The sequence below is a fragment of the Theropithecus gelada genome, chromosome 5 (genome assembly GCF_003255815.1).
Source record: "Theropithecus gelada isolate Dixy chromosome 5, Tgel_1.0, whole genome shotgun sequence".
Taxonomy (NCBI): domain Eukaryota; kingdom Metazoa; phylum Chordata; class Mammalia; order Primates; family Cercopithecidae; genus Theropithecus; species Theropithecus gelada.
In genome coordinates, this window is record NC_037672.1 from 6,999,188 (window position 1) to 7,018,265 (window position 19,078).

The 19,078-nt window shown below is 48.9% G+C and overlaps 1 protein-coding gene across 5 annotated transcripts in view; it reads left to right on the forward strand.

The window, feature by feature from the left end:
* CRMP1 (collapsin response mediator protein 1) overlaps nucleotides 1-19,078 on the forward strand; it is a 71,235-nt gene that overhangs the window by 20,670 nt on the left and 31,487 nt on the right. For 4 of the 5 annotated variants that reach the window (XM_025384743.1, XM_025384745.1, XM_025384744.1 and 1 more), the window contains exons 2-4: nucleotides 4,961-5,049; nucleotides 10,399-10,583; nucleotides 14,942-15,106. In XM_025384743.1, the coding sequence (XP_025240528.1) occupies nucleotides 4,961-5,049; nucleotides 10,399-10,583; nucleotides 14,942-15,106 (439 nt within the window). Of the gene's footprint in view, nucleotides 1-1,878; nucleotides 1,900-4,960; nucleotides 5,050-10,398; nucleotides 10,584-14,941; nucleotides 15,107-19,078 lie in introns of those variants that run through there. The other variant, XM_025384748.1, reaches the window with a different exon arrangement.

Below are 19,078 nucleotides of genomic sequence, written 5' to 3' on the forward strand. Positions count from 1 at the left end.
GTGTGAGAGGCAACAGACAGCACTGGTACTTTTTTTTGTAAGTGTGTGAATTTGGTATTATTAATTTAAAAAACATACATTATGTAACATTTACATTTTTTGGTATACAGTTCTGTGCACTCGTATTTCCTGCATGAGAAAGGCAGCCTTAGAAGGCAAGGCCCGTTGATCTTAGAACTTGTAGGGGGTATTCTAAGTTCTATCTTTTTATGAGGTGTCATGGATTCTAGAGTTTGAGAATGTTTAGACATGTTTAGACATGGGACAGAAGCATGGCTTGGTGGCTGGAATGCTGGACAGGCCGTTAGGAACCCTTGGCTCTAGGCTGCACCCTTACTAGTTGTGTGAACTTGGAGGTCACACCTGTCTGTGGAGCTCATTTCCATGCGAGGTGGAATCAGACCTAACATTCCGCATGGACCGTTCAGTGCACATGGCCACAAAGCGCGTAACTCCTTCAAAGCCCGTTTCCCACAGTCTCTTCTGTGGGAAAGTATCTCTTCAGATTTTCCACACCACAAAGGGACCTGAGTTTGGAAAAGATATCAACTCAATTATCCTCTGGAATATCCATATCAAATATCAGCAGAGGCAAGGATCTGAAAAGTTCTGTCATAAAGACATCATTGCTTCCGCTTAACCCACAGATTTCTTTTTTTTTTTTTTGGTGGGGGTGGGAGGGCGGAGTCTAACTCTATCACCCAGGCTGGAGTGCAGTGGCGCGATCTCGGCTCACTGCAAACTCCGCCTCCCGGGTTCACGCCATTCTCCTGCCTCAGCCTCCCAAGTACCTGCGACTATAGGCGTGCGCCACCACGCCCAGCTAATTTTTTGTATTTTTAGTAGAGATGGAGTTTCACCATGTTAGCCAGGATGGTCTCGATCTCGATCTCCTGACCTTGTGATCCGCCTGCCTCAGCCTCCCAAAGTGCTGGGATTACAGGCGTGAGCCACCGCACCCAGCCTTAACCTAGAGATTTCTAAACTCACGGCACTGGGGAACCCCTGTCTGGGCCCGTACCTACTAAAGTCTCTCTGGGCTTGAGTTCTGAAGCACATGGCTTTGAAAATGCTTGTTTAGGAGGCAAAGGAACTACTAATTTTAAGAAAGAACTTGACGAGGTTGAATCAGCATTTGGCTTCCTATGGGCTTTTTTTTTTCGGAAGTAGACCAGCGCCTGAGAGACGCTAAGGGCTTGGAGCCCTGGGCGCCCCTGCTTGCAGTGTCTGGTGGTGGTAGTTGGGGAGGGAGTGGATTTGAACACGAGCTCCACCATGTGATTCTAGGAAGAGCATAGCAGGTTGGGCCAATCTTCTGGCACACAGTGCATTAAAATGCCACCTTCCAGGCTGAGCCTGAAAAGCCCCCTATTAAATGTGACAAGGCATACGGGTGCCTGCAGGGTGGCCATGTTCCGGAAGCCATGCACCAGCTGCTGGTGACTTATGTTTCCTGTTCTGGAGCCGGTGAAACATGCATGCCAGCTTGTGGGTGCTTCCTGGATGTGCAGAGCCCGGGCCTCTTTTTCCCACTGGTCCTGGAATGCCATCAAGAGGCTTGGTGAGTTTCCTCCCTGGGGATGCACACATCTCTTTTAGGATACAGATAGGTCGTGGGGCCTAGGAGCAACTTACCTTGAAGCATCTTCCTCCAGAGATCCTCCTGCTGAAGAACAGGATGTGCCTTGTCACACTGCTTTTCCTCCACTCCCAGCTGTGACGTCTTTCTCTCCATCTTCACCCATTCATCTGTCAAGAATCAGTTCAGTCACCCAGCCAGCCAGCCTGGCTGTGTCCAAGATGCCGGAAAGGCAGCAGTGAAGAAAACAAAGTCCGTTGCCTCTGTGGAGCTCACGGTCTAGTAAAGACAAGTTTACTATGCAAACTCCAGGCAGTGCCGTCCCCACCAACACCCGTGTCTTGTGTCCCTGGGGAGTTGTGTCCCGCACAGCCAATGGGGTAACACGCCAAAGCTGTGATTCCGGTGTGGCAAGTCACATTTTAGACAGACCTAGAAATACATAGTCTGCCAGATGTGCTGTAAGTACTGTGAATACATAAAATGGGTAAGGGATGTAGGGTCAGCTGGTGGGGTGGTGGCGTGTGTTGTCCCAAACAGGGCAAGTTGAGGGGACAGCACTCAGATAAGTAACATCAAGCAGGGCCCAAAGGAAGTAGGAGAAGGAAGACTGCCAGGATCCTGGGACTCCAGATGAACTGGGGTCTCGCTGCCCGTGGCTTTCACTCTGAGGGAAATATGATTCTGATGCTAGAAGCTTTGAGCAGCTAACTGCATGATGTGTTTCTGATCCCTTAGTTTGGGTTGAACTCTTCTTCTCTGGGCTTGCAGGGCATTGTGGTGGATGCTATAAGACCATGGGACCTGGTCCAAGGGAACACTGAAGTGCCTTCTGTACACTTCCTCAGATGGCCTTGGCAAGATCAAGCTCTGGTTGCCCACAGTGCTAGCCAGGTCAATATGCACTCTTTATTGAACAGGATACCCTCCCTGCAGTCCCTGGAACCACCTCCCAGATGCACCACTTGCCTCCAGGTTCTTGAGTGAGGCTCTGCTATCAGAGCACTACCTACTGTGGGTTGTTCTTGTCAGTTTACTTTTTTTTTTTTTTTTGAGACGGAGTCTCGCTCTGCGCTCGCTGGAGTGCAGTGGCACCATCTCGGCTTACTGCAAGCTCCACCCCCCGATGCAATGAGCTATGATCATGCCACTTTACTCCAGCCTGGGTGATAGAGCAAGACTCTGTCTCGAAGAAAAGAAAAAAGAAAAGGGACACAAATTAACAAATATTAATAATAAAAAAGAGTGCTTAGTGTTTTCATGCAAAGAATGGGGCACTCCTTTTGGAAAGGAGTTTGGTCATCTTTATCAAGGGCTGTAAATAAGGTTTATGTCGTTTGCCCCAGTTGTTAAGCTTCTGAGAGCCTTGCCTAACAAATCATTCAAACTAAGGAAGGAATTTTATGCACAAAAATGTTTTTTGCAGCAATACATATCACTGTAAAAACCAGAAAATAACTTCAGTAACCAACAATGGGGGAATTATTAAACAATTTATTATGTATCCCTAAGATGGAATATTTTATGATTATTTTTAAAATATAGTCATGAAGGGGGGCCAGGCGTGGTGGCTCACGCCTGTAATTAATCCCAGCACTTTGGGAGGCTGAGGCAGGCAGATCATGAGGTCGGGAGATCAAGACCATCCTGGCTAACACGATGAAACCCCGTCTCTACTAAAACTACAAAAAATTAGCCGGGCATGGTGGCGGGTCCCTGTAGTCCCAGCTACTCAGGAGGCTGAGGCAGGAGAATGGCATGAACCCAGGAGGTGGAGGTTCACGCCAAAGGCCCTGTCTCCAAGATCGCGCCACTGCACTCCAGCCTGGGCGACAGAGGGAGACTCCGTCTCAAAAAAAAAGAAAAAAAAAGTATATGTATATATACACATAGTCATGAAGAATGTGCGGCAAGTTGGGATGTGATTATGGTAAAATGCAGGAAGGACAGAATTGTGTTCTTTTTGGTTCCCATAATATTCTGGTTTCTGACTTGCATATCATTCCCTCCGCCCGGAACACTCCATATGGTGAAGCTTTGTTTGTGTTTATGCATAAACATGTTTATGGCTGAGTTCCATTCTGGAATGGTATTGACAAATAGAAGAGGGTTGAAAGCCTAGGTCTGTGCCCTTAGGATAGGCTGGGGGATTGAAAACGCCCTTTAGAGAACATCATCTGAATACATGAATATTTACGTAGACATATTCATACAATTCTGTTTGTGTGTGTGTGTGTGTTTATCTATCCGCCTTCCTCTAATGACACATCCATTTATCTATCTATAGTCATACAGAGTGTAGATATAGGAAATACAAATAGACTGTTTTTTAGACTTATTTTCTGGGTCTGCGCTTTCTCTGCCCAACCCCCCAGATAAGGTTGGCAGCGCTTTTGCTTGGCTTCCATGGCAGGTCCCCAGTCTTCTCCTCTTCAACCCCACATACCCTATGACTTGATAAACATCTGTCTCTCCATCTGTCAACCCCGGAAAGCAGATTCCAGCTCTACGCCTGGTCCCCTCTGGCACTCAGAGCATCAGTTGGTAGCTGATCGGTGCTTGGATGAGTGAGCGGATGTGTGCACTGTGGGGAAGAAAACAGAGGAAAAAGGGTGGGGAGACATCAGAATGTCAACCGGGAGTTATACTGGGAAAGTGGGGTTTTTAGTCTCTTCACTATCTTTTAAAATGTCTCTCAGTTGATCATTATCATCTTTAATAATACCTTGATAACTCCCTGTTCTACAAATGACCCAGTTTCTTCAACAAATGAATGACATTCAAAAGGGAGGAGGGGCCAGTGCAGATGCTGACGGAGACTGCCGAGATGATGAGGCAGGTGTGCTATGGGGTCTGGTATGGCTCTTGATTCAAACCTTCCAACTACAAAAAGACATCCATGAGTCAATCAAGGAACATTGAACAGGGCCTGATTATTGACTGATAGGGAAGCTATTAAATTAATTGGGTTCGTTGGGATAATGGATTCTGGTTTTGTTTCTTTAAAAAGTCTTTACCCCTTTCCTGTTTAGAAAAAAAAAAGTGCATCTTGCTGCGCACACTCATTTCTCGGGGCAAACGGGAAGTGGGTTAGCAGTGAGAGAGATCTAGTAAAGTATTTCTAGGTGGAAAGATACAGTGCTTGGACTTTGTTTTAAAACGTCTCAGCAAAAACAAAACAAAGTGAGGGGGAGAAAGGTGAAAGGAGAACGGGAAGTGTTGGATAGAGAAGTATTGAAGCTGGTGATGGATCTGGGATGGGGGAAGTTAAATGCCTTTACTTTTGAAAATATTTGATAATTCTTTCATTAGAAATTAAAAAGAAAAAAATTTCTCCTGGCTTTTCTCCAAGGAACCTTAATACTTTGCCTTGCTTTGCAGAGTGACCGACTCCTCATCAAAGGTGGACGGATCATCAACGATGACCAGTCCCTTTATGCTGACGTCTACCTGGAGGATGGACTTATCAAGTGGGTTGATCAAAACAGACCTTTTAAGAAACCTGTGTCGCCAGGCTGCCTGGCCTTAGATGGAACGGAAGGCTGGCATTCTGCCCTAGAATGACAGGGCTGTCTACCTGTATTTCAGGGGTAGAGACCTCACAGAGGTTGGGGGAGGTGCACGCTGCGGGTGGACAAGGGGCTGGCATTTCTCAGGTGCCCCCCGGGCTAGGCTCCCTGCCACATAGCTGAGGCAGCTCCTCTCATGCAATGCTCACACAAAAGCTGCAAAATGCAGACATGTTTCCTGTTTTGTGGTTTTGGAGGCAGCAGGCCAATGAGTCTGGGTACCTGGCCCCATATGATGGGGTGAGTTAGGGTCAAGGCCCGGATTCCACCCTAAGACAACTGAATTCACAGCTCTTCCTTCCACCTACCCACAGTTTCTGGAATTGGGTTGAGGGGAGCAGGGAGGAAGGAGGAATGTGTGGCTTCCAAGCCTGGCCTTGGCACTTAAAGAAAAGATGGACGTTGGGGCTGGAGTTTCCTTTACTTTCTTCTCATTGGCTCCCTCTTCAGTCCTGCTTACGACAACCCAGGTGTCTTAGCCAGCTCTGGCTGCCGGAACAGAATGCCACAGGCTGGGTGGTTTAAATAGCTGCAGTTTATTTCTCACAGTTCTGGAGGCTGGAAGTCCCAGATCAAGCGGCCATCAGGGTTGGTTCTTCCTGAGGCGTCTGTCCTTGGCTTGCAGACACCACCTTCTAGCTGTCCTCGGGCCCTTTCTGTGTGTGTGCACACTCCTGGGGGCTCTTCTCCTAAGGACACCAGTCTTGTTGGATTCTGGCCCCACTCTTGTGGCCTCATTCAACCTTAATCACCTCCTTAAAGGCCCCGTCTCCAAAGGTAGTCCCATGGGGGTGGGCTGGGGCTTCAACATGAATTTTGGGAGACAAAATTCTGTCCATAATGCCAAGCAGGGGTCTGTAGGTGGCCTTCACTTTTCTTTTCTTTCTTTTTTTTTTTTTTTGAGACAGAGTCTCACTCTGTTGCCCAGGCTGGAGTGCAGTGGTGCAATCTCAGCTCACTACATACAACCTCCGCCCCCCGGATTCAATCGACTCCCCTGCCTCAGCCTCCTGAGTAGCTGGGACTACAGGCATGCACCACCATGCCCGGCTAATTTTTTGTATTTTAGTAGAGATGGGGTTTCACCATGTTGGCCAAGATGGTCTCGATCTCCTGATCTCGTGATCCACCTGCCTCAGCCTCCCGAAGTGCTGGGATTACAGGTGTGAGCCACCGCGCCCGGCTGGCCTTAACATTTTACTGGTGGGTGAGGATCGGTACAGTTCTCCTTCTGTGAGTTGTACCCTGGATTTGCTGGGTGCTCAGCCTCTTCCCTTAAAATCTGGAAGAGGAGAGAAGGACACTGTTTCAGGATCCAGCATGAGTGGTTGGCACAAGAAGGAAAGGCAGAGGGGAATTGGAGCTCGGGGAAGGCAGAAAGGGATTGATACCATTAACAGAATCATCCTGGGGCCCGTGTGGGCTTTGGGTATGATGATGCAGGAGGAGGAGGAGGAGGCTGGGGGAAAGGGGCTGTGGAGTATTGGGGGCATTGAAAGAGACTACATATGCAAATCACCCAGCGAAGAGGGGTACCCAGAACAGTTGAGCCCTCCCTGCCTCCCCCTAGCTCACCCCCCAGTTCTAGTCCTAAACTTTGACCATTTCAAGTCCAGCTCGGGCCTCCCCTCCTCTGGCTTCATTCCTTGCTTACTCTTCTGGCCATAATGAAAACTTGGGACTCACAGGACTTGCCAGGCTGCTGTCACCTCAGAGCCTTGCACCCATCAGTCCCCTGCCTGGAACGCCTTTTCTCCTTGCCCCTCTGCCTTCTCCTCATCTCTTGTTTGTCCTTGTGGGCCCAGCTCATGTGACTCCTCCTCCAGGAAGCCTTCCTTGACCCCAAGATGGTGTGGGGTACATCCCTCCGTCCCCAGAGCCCGTGAGCTGCTGTCTGTTGCAGCCCTCGTCACACTGCATTGCTCCTTGACCAGGGCCTTGCCTCGTGGCCCCCACCCTGGGGCCCAGCACCAGGCCTGCGGAGTAGGTCCTGGAGCGCCAATTCAGGGAAAGCATAAACAAATGAATGTTGGCCATCAGGTGGTGAGGATGCTCCTGTCAGCTGCAGGGCACCTGGATCCCGAATGGTTAGGAAGGCAGATGGGGGGTGGGGAAGGGTGTCAGGATGCGTCAAAAAATGAGGTTTTCTAACTCAACCATGGCTTAGATATAGAGAAAGCAACTCCGAGGGAGCACCCCTTTGTGTGGGGGTTTTGGGCTTCTGAAGCCTGAAAGGTAAAATGACCCTTAGAATGATCTCGTGGGCTCCCTGCTCCCACACACCACCTGCTGCTTTGATCTGACCACATCCACGCCCATCCTTCCTGGGCCAGGCCCCCTGATAGAGGGCCTGCAATCCCAGGGGGTATACAGATGGAGCAAGTGGCCATGAGTTGAGCTGCATTCATTAAGTGCGTGCTGTATGTATGAACATCAAGAGTCCTAGGACTCCGGCTAACCTGGCTGTTGAGGAAATATGCAGTTTCCCTAAATTCATTATCTGTCAGCCCCTCTTGGTCGTAAACCCCTTTTACTTGAATCCGTTGCTGAGAAGCTCTCTGAGTGTCAGCAGTTCTCCTCTGGCCTTGTGAAGCTGAGCGAGTGACAGTGACCGAGGCCTCACACGGCCCTCGGGTGTTTATTCAGAATGTGCATCCTGCAGGCGGAGAAGGGTAGGTGTGGAAGAGCCAGGGACCACCTGGCACGCAGAGGCACAATTATTCTCCTCCACTTTAATTAAACCCCAAGAATCCTTTAATTTTGTGGCCATTTGCCAAGTTTTCTTAAGAGCCGCTCAGCTGTCGTGATTCGTTGGATTATGATTCATCGGGGTTTCCATTTAATTCACTTAGCCTTGGTGAATCAGGTGCCGGTGGTTGAGTTTCTTCCGCACCGTGGGGTGATGGTGTTGGGGGAGGGGCGTCTGTCTCTCCTCTTTCCCTTTCAAGCACATTGCTATTGAGCACCATTCAGTGAGTCCCGTTTAGTTTAATCCCAGTTCAGGGAGAATCTGGCTTCTATATACGGGAAGCAGGGCAGCAGTAAAGCCCGCTGGTCAGAGCTCTGATCTTAGTCTTGAGGAGACCTGGGCTTAAATCCAGGCCCATCACTGACTTCCTGGGTGGCTTTGGATGAGTCACTACACCTCTCTGAGTTGTGTTGTCCTCTTTTGCAAAATGGGAATACCTCCTACCTCACAGGGCTGCTGGCGGGAGACCAGAGAGGGTTTGTTAAGAGGCTATGATTGTGCCTGGTAAGAAAGAGCCTCTGGCTGCAGAGATGGCACTCATTGTTGAACATTAAGCATCTTAGGACTGTGGCCAACCAGGCTGCTCAGGAAATGTGCTATTTCTTTAAAAAAAAAAAAAAAAAAAGAAAGAAAAGCCAGGCATGTTTGCTCAAACACTTTGGGAAGCCAAGGCAGGAGGACCCCTTGAGCGCAGGAGTTCAAGATCAGCCTGGGCAACATAGGGAGATCCCATCTCTACAAAAAATTAAAAAACAAAATTAGCTGGGCATGGTGGTATACACGCCCGTAGTTCCAGCTACTTGGGAGGTTGAGGTGGGAGGATCGCTTTGAGCCCAGCAAGTGAGGCTGCAGTGAGCCATGATGTGCACTACTCTACTCCAGCCTGACTGACAGAGATCCTGTCTCAAAAATAAATAAAAGAACCTCTCATCAGAGTACTTGTTGGCCCCCACAGCATGGTGACTCAGTCACAGGCTTGAATCAGACTGATCTGTGATTCTGCTGACACTCATGCGTAGGTCCATGCCCATGTGTAGACACACCATGTGCATGTCTACAGCCAGTGGCTCTTCTGACTGGACTGTGGCCAGGTCTTTGCCTGGGTTGGCATTTGGGGTGCTACCCTGTCCTCTGTTAGAGCTGGTTGTGAGCATTCAATGAGAGAAGCCGTGATTCGCTTAGAAGACGCTGTTCTTCAGTTGCTGTTCCTTTTAAGTTAAGGGCCAGGTGTCTTCCTGACCCCTTTCCCTTCAGCTGTTGGCAAGCCCACACTTTTGGAGAGGACGGCAGAAGGATTGGGGAAGACAGGATTTCCCTCAGTCAAGTTGGACATTCTGGGGATATTATAAGCAGTGGCAGTGGACATTCTGGGGATATTATAAGCAGTGGCAGTGGACATTCTGGGGATATTATAAGCAGTGGCAGTGGACATTCTGGGGGTAAGGGACTGGTTATAAGCAGCGGCGGTGGACATTTTGAAGGTAAGGGATTGGTTATTAAAAGCAGCGGCGGTGGTGATCCTGGTGGAGGTGGACATGTGTGGTAACATTTTCTGAGTGTTCACCTTGTCCCTGGCACTGTGCGGTCCTAGGCTTATTTCCTGGGTTAAGAGCACAGTGTGTGGCACCCACGTTTTTGGGGGAGCCCCAGCTGGGATCTGCTTGCTGGCCCAGCTTCTCCTGGGAGCCCAGGAGGGCAGGGGCTACTGTCTTGGTTGCCTGGCTGTGGATTCTGTCTAGAACTGCACTTTTGGTCACTGAAGCAGCATCTTCCTGGGTCTTTACTACTGGTGTTTCATGTGACTTAGAAAATTAATATACTGCCCAATCTCAAGAGTTCACAACAATTGGATTTTTTTTTTTTTTTTAAGTAAAAATCAGTCACAGATCTCATGGTCTGAGCCAGACCTTGACCTTGGACGCTGCTGGGTCCTTTTCCTGGTTCTGGCTGAGCCTCTTCCCCCAGCGCCTTGATAGACCTCCTGACTCTGGTGCCAGCAAATAAAAACCAGAAGCCACCGTCATCAATAAGTCACCTACAGAGATCCCCGGGGGCTTGGTTTCTCTTTTCGTAGGCTCCTTTCCCTCCTTCCCCATTTGGAATTTACCCTCCTTCTGGAGGAAGTTTTCCGGCACCTGCTACATCGGAATAGATGTGACAGTCAGCGTGTGCATCATGCTGGTCTCACCTCTGTTGGACTGAGCTCTGCCACCCCTCCACCTGGAAGCCTTCTTAGATAACGGGCTGGATGAAAGAGCCCCTCCTCTTGTCCCCTGGCTCTCTCTGCTATACTGGACTCTAACAGTCTGCCCACCTGCCTTACCTCCTGTTAGACTGTGAGCCCCTTGAGGGCATGCGCCCTGCCTGAGTTATCTGTCTACCCAGGGCCTTGTGAAGGGCCTAACTCAGAAATGTTTATTTAACAGAACTGAAGCTGTGGGTTGACTGCCCATTCTACTTTTCCTTTAAGAACCAAGGCTGTCTCTGTTGTTTGCCTCCAGACAAATAGGAGAGAACTTAATCGTTCCTGGTGGAGTGAAGACCATTGAAGCCAACGGGCGAATGGTTATTCCCGGAGGTATCGATGTCAACACGTACCTGCAGAAGCCCTCCCAGGGGATGACTGCCGCTGATGACTTCTTCCAAGGGACCAGGGCGGCCCTGGTGGGCGGGACCACAATGATCAGTGAGTGACACTGTCCCCTGCCTTAGGGACATAGACTGTGAGGTCCCCTCCTCATCACCAGTATCACAAGTGCTCAGTGTGTTCGAGGCTGTCTGCCCAGGGTGCCACTGGATTTCATTCTCACCGCAGCCCTAGGACACAGGTCGCCGTTTTACAGAGCACACCATGTGTGCCACTGGGACTACACAAGATGGCTTAATAAACAACATGGTTTTATAGGCACCAATTTTAAAAAATTATTTTTAAAATATTGAAATACCATCTCATTGGTATAATTGCTTAGCATGAGACTGAAGTCACATTTAGATTTTTAGAAACAAAATTTGTTTAAAGAAAAGCATTAAGTGAAGAAGACATGGATTATAGGGAGATAAAGCAAAAAAAAAAAAAAAAAAAAAAAAGAAAACCCTTCAACATGATGTGAAGATGGCTGTGGTTTCAGAACCAGTGACATAGGTATTATTGTGACAGATGGGAGAATAGAGGCTCAGAGAGGTAAAGCAACTTGCCCAAGGAGACATAGCTGGGAAGTGGTTGTATTAGTCAGTATTGCTGCAGTAATACTGTGATAAGACCACGTAACAAACAGCCCCCAAATCTCAAGCAACACTTGTTTTTCTCATTTGAGGGTGTGCAGGAGTGGGCATGGGGCTGGAGTGGCTGTGCTCAGCTATAGGTTGGACTCGGGCACCATGGGTCTCCCATTCTGGACCCAGCGACTCCCCAGCCACTCTATTCTCCTGGTGAATGGCAGAATGCAGGGGATTCTGGCCGAAACTTGCCTCCTCTCACTGCCTCATCTCTTCCCTTCCATGCTGCAGCTTCCACCCACATTCTGTTGGCCAAGGTCAGTCACGTGGCCGAGCCCAAAGTTGACAGGAGCACACTGTGCCACAGAGAGCCCTGGTGAGGCTGGGGAGGGAAGGAAATACTGTGGGCAATGAGACCAGTCCCCAACAGTGCTCAGTCTGGGAAACTGGATTCCTCCTCCATAGCCCTGTGCAGCTCGATTGCTGTTTCTTGTGTTGATTTTGAAGAGCTGCTTTTGCTTGAATTCATTTTAATAAGCAATTTTAACTAAATAGGCCACAGTTTATTGTAAATGTTCTGTCAACTGTTAGGCTCTTCAGTTCCAGGCTACTTGTCTGTAAGCTGGCCCCAACCCTGCCCGTCTCTCCCACTTCTTCACAAAGGAGTCCCTTTGGAAGCGTGGTCTGTGGGCTGAAGCCCACTGCTATGGGCAGAGTTTGCCAAGTCCCTGAGCCAGGAGTGGGGCTCGACTTCTGAGGCAAGCACTGTCCTGATCCCTCTTCCAAAGGGCAGCCCGTGGATCTGCTGGATGGGAAATGGGAGGAGGATCTAGACTTGGACTTGGATCCCAGTGGCCAGGATTTGAACCCGAGCACTGGCACTCGGCAGGCAGCTGCATGACTGTGGCTAGCACTTGGCCTCTCTGAGCCTCATCTTCCTTGTCTGTAATGTGGGCCTTACGGTGGGAAGCGCCTAGGGTGGTTTGGAGACGTACATGAGATTCCTTCATGTAGTGCATGGGACATGAGAGTTCTCAGAGATGGGCACAGAAGTTCCGGGCTCAGGGGGACTGCATAGGGCAGGGGAAAGAGTCCTGGATGAGGAGCCAGCGTTCCTGGGACGTCCCCTGCTTTTCTCCATCACCAGCTGTGAGATCCTGGGAAGCCCTGCCCTGTAAACCTTATCCTTCTCACCTGTGAAGGGCAGTTTCCAAAGTGTGTTTCATGGAACACCAAGAGCCTGTGAAAGCACACGAGGACCACAGTCCGGGGCTCTGAAAGGGTCCCCGCCCTTCCCCATCTTCATTCAACAAATGTTAATTAAGAGTCCACACCGGGTGCTGTATCAGGTGAACAAAAGCAGGAAAGATGCTCGTTGTCAAGGGCCTGTCATCTCTCTGGGAGTCACTAATCATCCACCTATATGACTAGAAACTGTGACTCCTGCTGTAAAAGAAGGGTGCACAGTGCTTTGAACTGAGGGGCGGGGCCTCGGGGAAGTGTTCTCTGAAGAAGCGACATTCGTACAGGGATCTGAAGAATGAGTTGGAACTAACCAGGGGAAGGGGGCAGAGAAGAGCAGAGCCCCGGGAGGAGGGAATAGCATATGCAAAGGCCCTGAGGTGAGAACACACCTCCCATTCCAGAGACTGCAGGGAGGCCTGCGGGGCAGGGGTGTGGAGATTGAGGGATGACATCCTGTGAGGCAAGGCTGCAAGGAGAGGACAACCCTGAGCCTCGATGACCTGATGAGGCTGTGGCTCTTTCTCATATGGGTGACAGGCAACGTTGAGGTATTTTAAGCAGGGAGAGGTGAACTGTTCTGCGTTTTGGAGAGACCGTAATAGAGTGGCCGAGATGGGATGTGGCAGGACCAGCTGGGAGGCGATGGCTTAATACAGCTGAGAGATGAGGGCGGCGTGGCCGTGGACTGGGCAGAAGTGGACAGCTTGTGGGTTTTATGAAGGCCAGTCAACAGCCCTCGGTACTGGGTCAGACATGGGGGCATGCGAGGGAAAGGAAGTGCCACGGGTGACCTGGGCCTCTGGCTGTGGAACCGTTACTTGGGGATGTCCACCACAGCTGGGGTGGGGATGGGGACAGTACTGCATGAGGTTTTGGACATTCTGGTTTGGGGGAGCTTTTGAGTCATCTCGGTGGAGAAGCCAAGAACACAGCCGGGTTCAGAGTTCTGTAGCTCAGAGCACGTGGTGTGTTTCAACGAGCTGGTGCAAAGCCAAGGGATCCAGTTAGTGAGCCTAGTGAACGGTAGGGGATGGAGTCCTCAGGATGATTGAGAAGCGGCAGCCAAAGAAGTAGGACAAAGGAAAGAAAAAGCCAGAAGGTGGTGTTGCCATGGAAGCTGGAGAGGAGTGAGTTTAAGGAAGGAGGGAGGGACCTTCTGTGCCCCGAGAGGCCAAGAAACTGAGGACTGCATGCTCCCATTAGACCTAGAGATGTGAGGGTCATATTAGCAAAGGCTGATGCTTTAGGTGAATGGAGGTGTGAGTGGGAGGAGGAAAGGTGAGACTTCTCTTTTTGACATCTGCCTGTGAAGGGTGGGGGTGTGAAGAAACAGGGCAGTAAGCTTCAGAGTATATGAAGTCAAGGGAGGTTTAAAAGACTGGAGGCTCCCCTTTCTCATCTACTTTACATTTAAGATTTTATTTGAAAAAAGGATGATGAAGTGAACTTGTTTGGTCTCGGAGGTCCTTTTCATCTTGGCATTCTATGCCAAAGGAGGCAGCTTGGAGCAGTGGGTAAGAGTTCAGACTATCTGACAAGTCTTGGATAACCTTCCTTCTTCTGCTTACTAGTTGTATGCTCTTGAGCAATTGCTTTACCCTCTTTGAGCCTCAAGTTTTTCATCTGCAAAATGGGGATATTAATTTTCACTTTACAGGACAGTTGTGAGGATTGAATGAACAAGCTTATGTAAAGCTTTTGTGACATTATCTGACAAATAGTGAGCGATGGTGATGATGATGACAATGGTGGCGATGATGGTGGTAATAAAGACTGAAGATGATGGTGATGATGTCATTGCTAATTAATGGTTATGGTTAATGATAGTGACAGTGATGGCAATATGACAATAATGATGGTGGGAGTGATTATGAAAAGGTTGGTGGTGATGGTGATGGGGTGATAATAGGGTTGATGATGATGATGGTGATAGGATGGTGGTGAAGAAGATGGTGATGGTGATGATGATGATGGGGTGATAATGATAGTGATGATGATGATGGTAATGATGGTGATGATGGTGGTGATGGTGGTGGTGACAATGTTAGTGATGGTGATGATGGTGGTGGTGTGGTGATGGGGTGGTGATGATGGTGGTGGAGTGATAATGATAGTGGTGATGACAGTGGATGGTGGTGATGATAGTGGATGGTGGTGGTGGTGATGATGGTGATGGTGGTGGAGGCGATGATAATCATGAGTGATAATGATGGTGATGATAGTGGTGGTCATGGTGATGATGGTGATGGGGTGATAATGATGGTGATAATGGCAGTGGTAGTGGTGATAATGGTAATGACGATGATGGTGATGGTAATGATAGTGATGGTGATGGGTTGATAATGATGGTGATGATGATTGTGTTGGAGGTAATGATGGTGGCTGTCGTAGTGATGATGGTGATGGTGTGATAATTATGGTGATGGTGATGATAGTGGTGATGGTAATGATGGCAATGATGGTGGTGGTGGTAATGATGGCAATGATGGTGGTGGCGGTAATGATGGTGGCGGTGGTAATGATGGTGGCTACCATTAGAACACTTGAGTCTGAAGCATCATGATGCATATTTCCCTGTCCCAGTTGACCATGTTGTTCCTGAGCCTGGGTCCAGCCTACTGACCTCCTTCGAGAAGTGGCACGAAGCAGCTGACACCAAATCCTGCTGTGATTACTCCCTTCACGTGGACATCACAAGCTGGTACGATGGCGTTCGGGAGGAGCTGGACGTGCTGGTGCAGGACAAAGGTCAGTTAAAGCCTCAGAACGGGGTTTTGGGAAATCCCTGGTTCTTTGGCGGATCCAAGGATTATGTGGAGTGAAAAATCCCCCTGTCTGCATCTGCTCTGAGCCTGATTATGAGCTGCCCTCTGCCCCATGACAGTGAGGAAACAGGCTAGTCCCTTTACAGAGTCCATCCTTTTCTCCTTGAAAACCTGTGGGCTGTCCTTGTTCTCAGAAGCAGATCCAGTCTCTGCAGCCTGCCATGCTAGGCCTTTGCTGATCTAACCTCACTTTTCTTTCCTATCACCCTGATCACTAGCCTGGCTGCCATCCCTGAAACTGGCTATGCTGCGAGGCCCTTGCTCATGCGGATCCCCTGCCAGGAATGAATGCCCTTTCTCCTCTGCCTGCCCAGTGCTACTCACCTTCGAGACCCACCTCAACCATTACCTTCTCCCATTTCCCCAGTCAGAATTGCTTCATTCCTTGAATAGCCAATGCCGGTTACTTAGGCCTCCTTTGGGGCACTTTTTCCATTGTTCCTGGATTATGGGATGTTGTCTGTCTGGCTCTTCTGTTAAACCCTGAGTTCTGTGAGGGAGGGGACTGTGTCTATATGTCCCTGCTTCCCACCTTGGCTCCCCTCTGTTTGGGTTCACACCAGCACAATGTAGACACTTCATGGTGTGCATTACAGCGAATGGAGGGGAACTGATCAGAAGACACCAAGGAAGCGAAGAACAACAGAATGGAAAGAGTCAGGGCATGAGCGATCTGTCCAGAAAGGGGCAGTCAGGGCCCCTCTGAGGAGGCAGCCTCAAATCGTGGTGCCTCAAGGACAGCGAGGGTATGTTTCCCCAATATTTAAAGAAAGTCAGAAAATGGAAGGAAAAAAATTGTTTTCCTCTGGTTCTACCCCCAATCACAATTTACTCTTTATGTGAAGGATTATTGCTTTCCATTCCCTGTGTATTTGGATGATTTTTCCCTATGTGGTTGTGCAATAGCTGTTATGTGGAACCCTTCTTTTTTCACTTAACATTTTACGAGTCACATTACTCTTCATCAGTAACTTTTTAATGGCTCCTAATGTACAATATAATGGTTAATTTGCTTAGCTATTTTCTTTTTATTGGTCATTTAGGCTTTCTATTTGTTTTATTATAAATCCTGTTATGGTGAACATCTTCATGTATAAACATTTGGTTGCATTTCTAATTTTTCTTCAGATTTCCAGAAGTGGAATTAGAAGGTCGAAGGTTTTAGCATTTTTCAAGATTATGACGCTTATTGCCAAGTTAGTTTCCTGAAACATGCATCCCCTTGTACCCCTGCAAATCCTATGCCAGAATCTCTAGTCCCTGCACCTTTGCACCACTGGGTGTTACTGCTTCTATGAAATTGTTGCCCATTCGATGGGTGAAAGACACCACCATTGTGGTTTTCATGGCAGTTCTTTACTGATTACATTCAACATTTTGCATACATTTTTCCTTATGTGAGCATCTGATTGTATTCTTTGCCCACTCATCAATTTGCATTTTCATATAGCTGTTTAAGCTCTTTCTATCAAGAAGGCATTATTGGCCATGGTGGCTCATGCCTCTAATCCCAGCACTTTGGGAGGCTGAGGAGGGAGGATTGCTTGAGGCCCAGAGCTTGAGACCAGCCTGGGCAACATAGTGAGACCGCGAAAAAAAAAAAAAAAAAACATAGCCGGGAGTGGTGGTGCAAGCCTCCCAGCTACTTGGGAGGCTGAGCGGGAGCATTGCTTGAGCTTGGGAGGTTGAGGCTGGAGTGAGCACTGCACTCCAGCCCGGCTCGGAGAGTGAGACCCTATCTTTTAAAAGAAAAAGGCATTATCCTTGTATTGCAGTTGCTGCGTGATTCACCGCAACTACATAACAGTAATAATCGAAGGAAATTGACAGTCTCGTATCTTACTTTCCTTACCTAATATTAAGTTCTGAGCAATTTTCCCTAGGTTGCTGCCCTAAGTGAATGGTCGTTTAGGGCGCACCTCACTGAGATGTGAGGGTCTCTGGAGTGGCAGTGGAGTTTATAGGGAAAGACACTGGGCTCCATGGAGCCTAGTGGGTCTGTGCTGCTTGCAGGCATCCAGGGAGCCCTGTGCTGTGTGCATCTGGGCTGGGTCACCAGCAGGCGAATGGCGATTGTGCTCAGGTCCTGGCAGCAACCTTTCTACTTTGTATGCTTCTATGAAATCAACTAACTTTTTAGATTCCACATATAAGTGAGATGGTGCAGTATTTGCCTTTCTGTGCCTGGCTTATTTCCCTTAACATAGGGTTCCACACTTCACCTTTGTTGCTGCAATACAGGATGTCCTTCTTTACTAAGGCATCCATTGTGTACATTTACCACATTTATAAAATCCGTTCATTCATTGATGGACCCAGGTTACTTCTTAATCTTGTCTGTTGTAAATAATGCCGCAGTGAACACGGGAGTGGGGGTATCCCCTGGACATACTGATTTCAATTCCTTTGGATTTTTAGCCGGTAGTGGAACTGCTGAAGCATATAGTAATTCAGTTTTTAGTTTTGTGAGGAGCCTCTGTACTGTTCTCCATAGAGGTGGTGGTGCTAATTTACATTCCCACAAACGGTGCTCAGGAATTTCCTTTTCTCCACATCCTCGCCAACACTTGCTATCTCTTAGATGCAGGTCTGGTCTTGTCTTCCTTCCTTCCTTCCTTCCTTTCTCTCTCTCTCTCTCCTTTTTTTTTTTTTTTGACGGAGTCTTACTCTGTCACCCAGGCTGGAGTGCAATGGTGAGATCTCAGCTCACTGCCTCCCGTATTAAAGTGATTCTCCTGCCTCAGCCTCCAGAGTAGCTTGGATCACAGGTGCACGCCACCACGCCTGGCTAATTTTTGTATTTTTAGAAGAGACAGGGTTTCATCATATTGGCCAGGCTGGTCTTGAACTCTTGACCTCAAGTGATCCGCCCACCTTGGCCTCCTGGATTGCTGGGATTACAGGTGTGAGCCACTGCTCCCGGCCAGGTTTTTATTTTCTAATCAGCTTAAATGCTCTCAGCGGCTCCACATCATCCCCAGAATAAATCACAAGCTGTCCGCCTGGCTCGTGAGGATGCGCCCACTCCTCCAGACCGGCTTGTTCCAGTTCCTCGGGCCCAGAGCCCCGGCCCCCTGCACCTCCGTTTCCCATCTGCTCGAGGCTGCCTCTGGCCCTTGGGGCTGTGTGAGTGAGCGCTGGCCCCTTCAGGAACACTCTCCCTGCCTTTTCCTAGCGATTCTCCTGTTCGTGCTGAGCTGCACTCCCCTGGGAAGCCTTCCCTGAAGCCCCCTGACAGATGCAACCCCCCATGCATCCCCCACATAGGGATCATCAGACTGAGTTGTCTTTGCCCGTTGACTTGCTGGTATTCCCACACCCCAGCCCAGATGGCGAGCCCCCTCCGGGCAGGGACTTGTCATCTTGCTCACAGTTGCATGGCCGGTGCCTGCATACCAAGAGATGCATCAAATATCAGCAGACCAGCTGATTGATTTCCTGAAAGATGCCTTTAGTAACTTCTGTATCCCAAGCGCTTAGCACATGCCTAGCATAGAGCAGGCTCTCAATAAATGTTTATAATATGAATAAATAAGTTAGGGAAGGAAAAGAGAGAGAGACGCAGGGAGGGAGAAAAGAAAGGGAAGGAGGAACACACCTGGTTTCCTTTGTCCTAAAGCGTTTTAGTGCATCCTTCTCTAAGTCAGAAGGGCTTCCCCAGAAATCTTGATAGTCGTCCTGGGTGTACTGTACAGTCCAGTGCAGGGCATTTCCAGGATGGGAAACCAGCACATTTGGTGTAATGTCCTCTTTGCAGAAATGGGGAAAGTGAAACCCAGAGAGGTGCAGTAACTTCTCCAGTGCTACACAGCAACTGAGGCCTGAACTCAGCTCTCCCGGGCAGAGCAGCTGTCACTGTTGATGTCTTTATGGGAACTGCAAACACAGTTTTTTA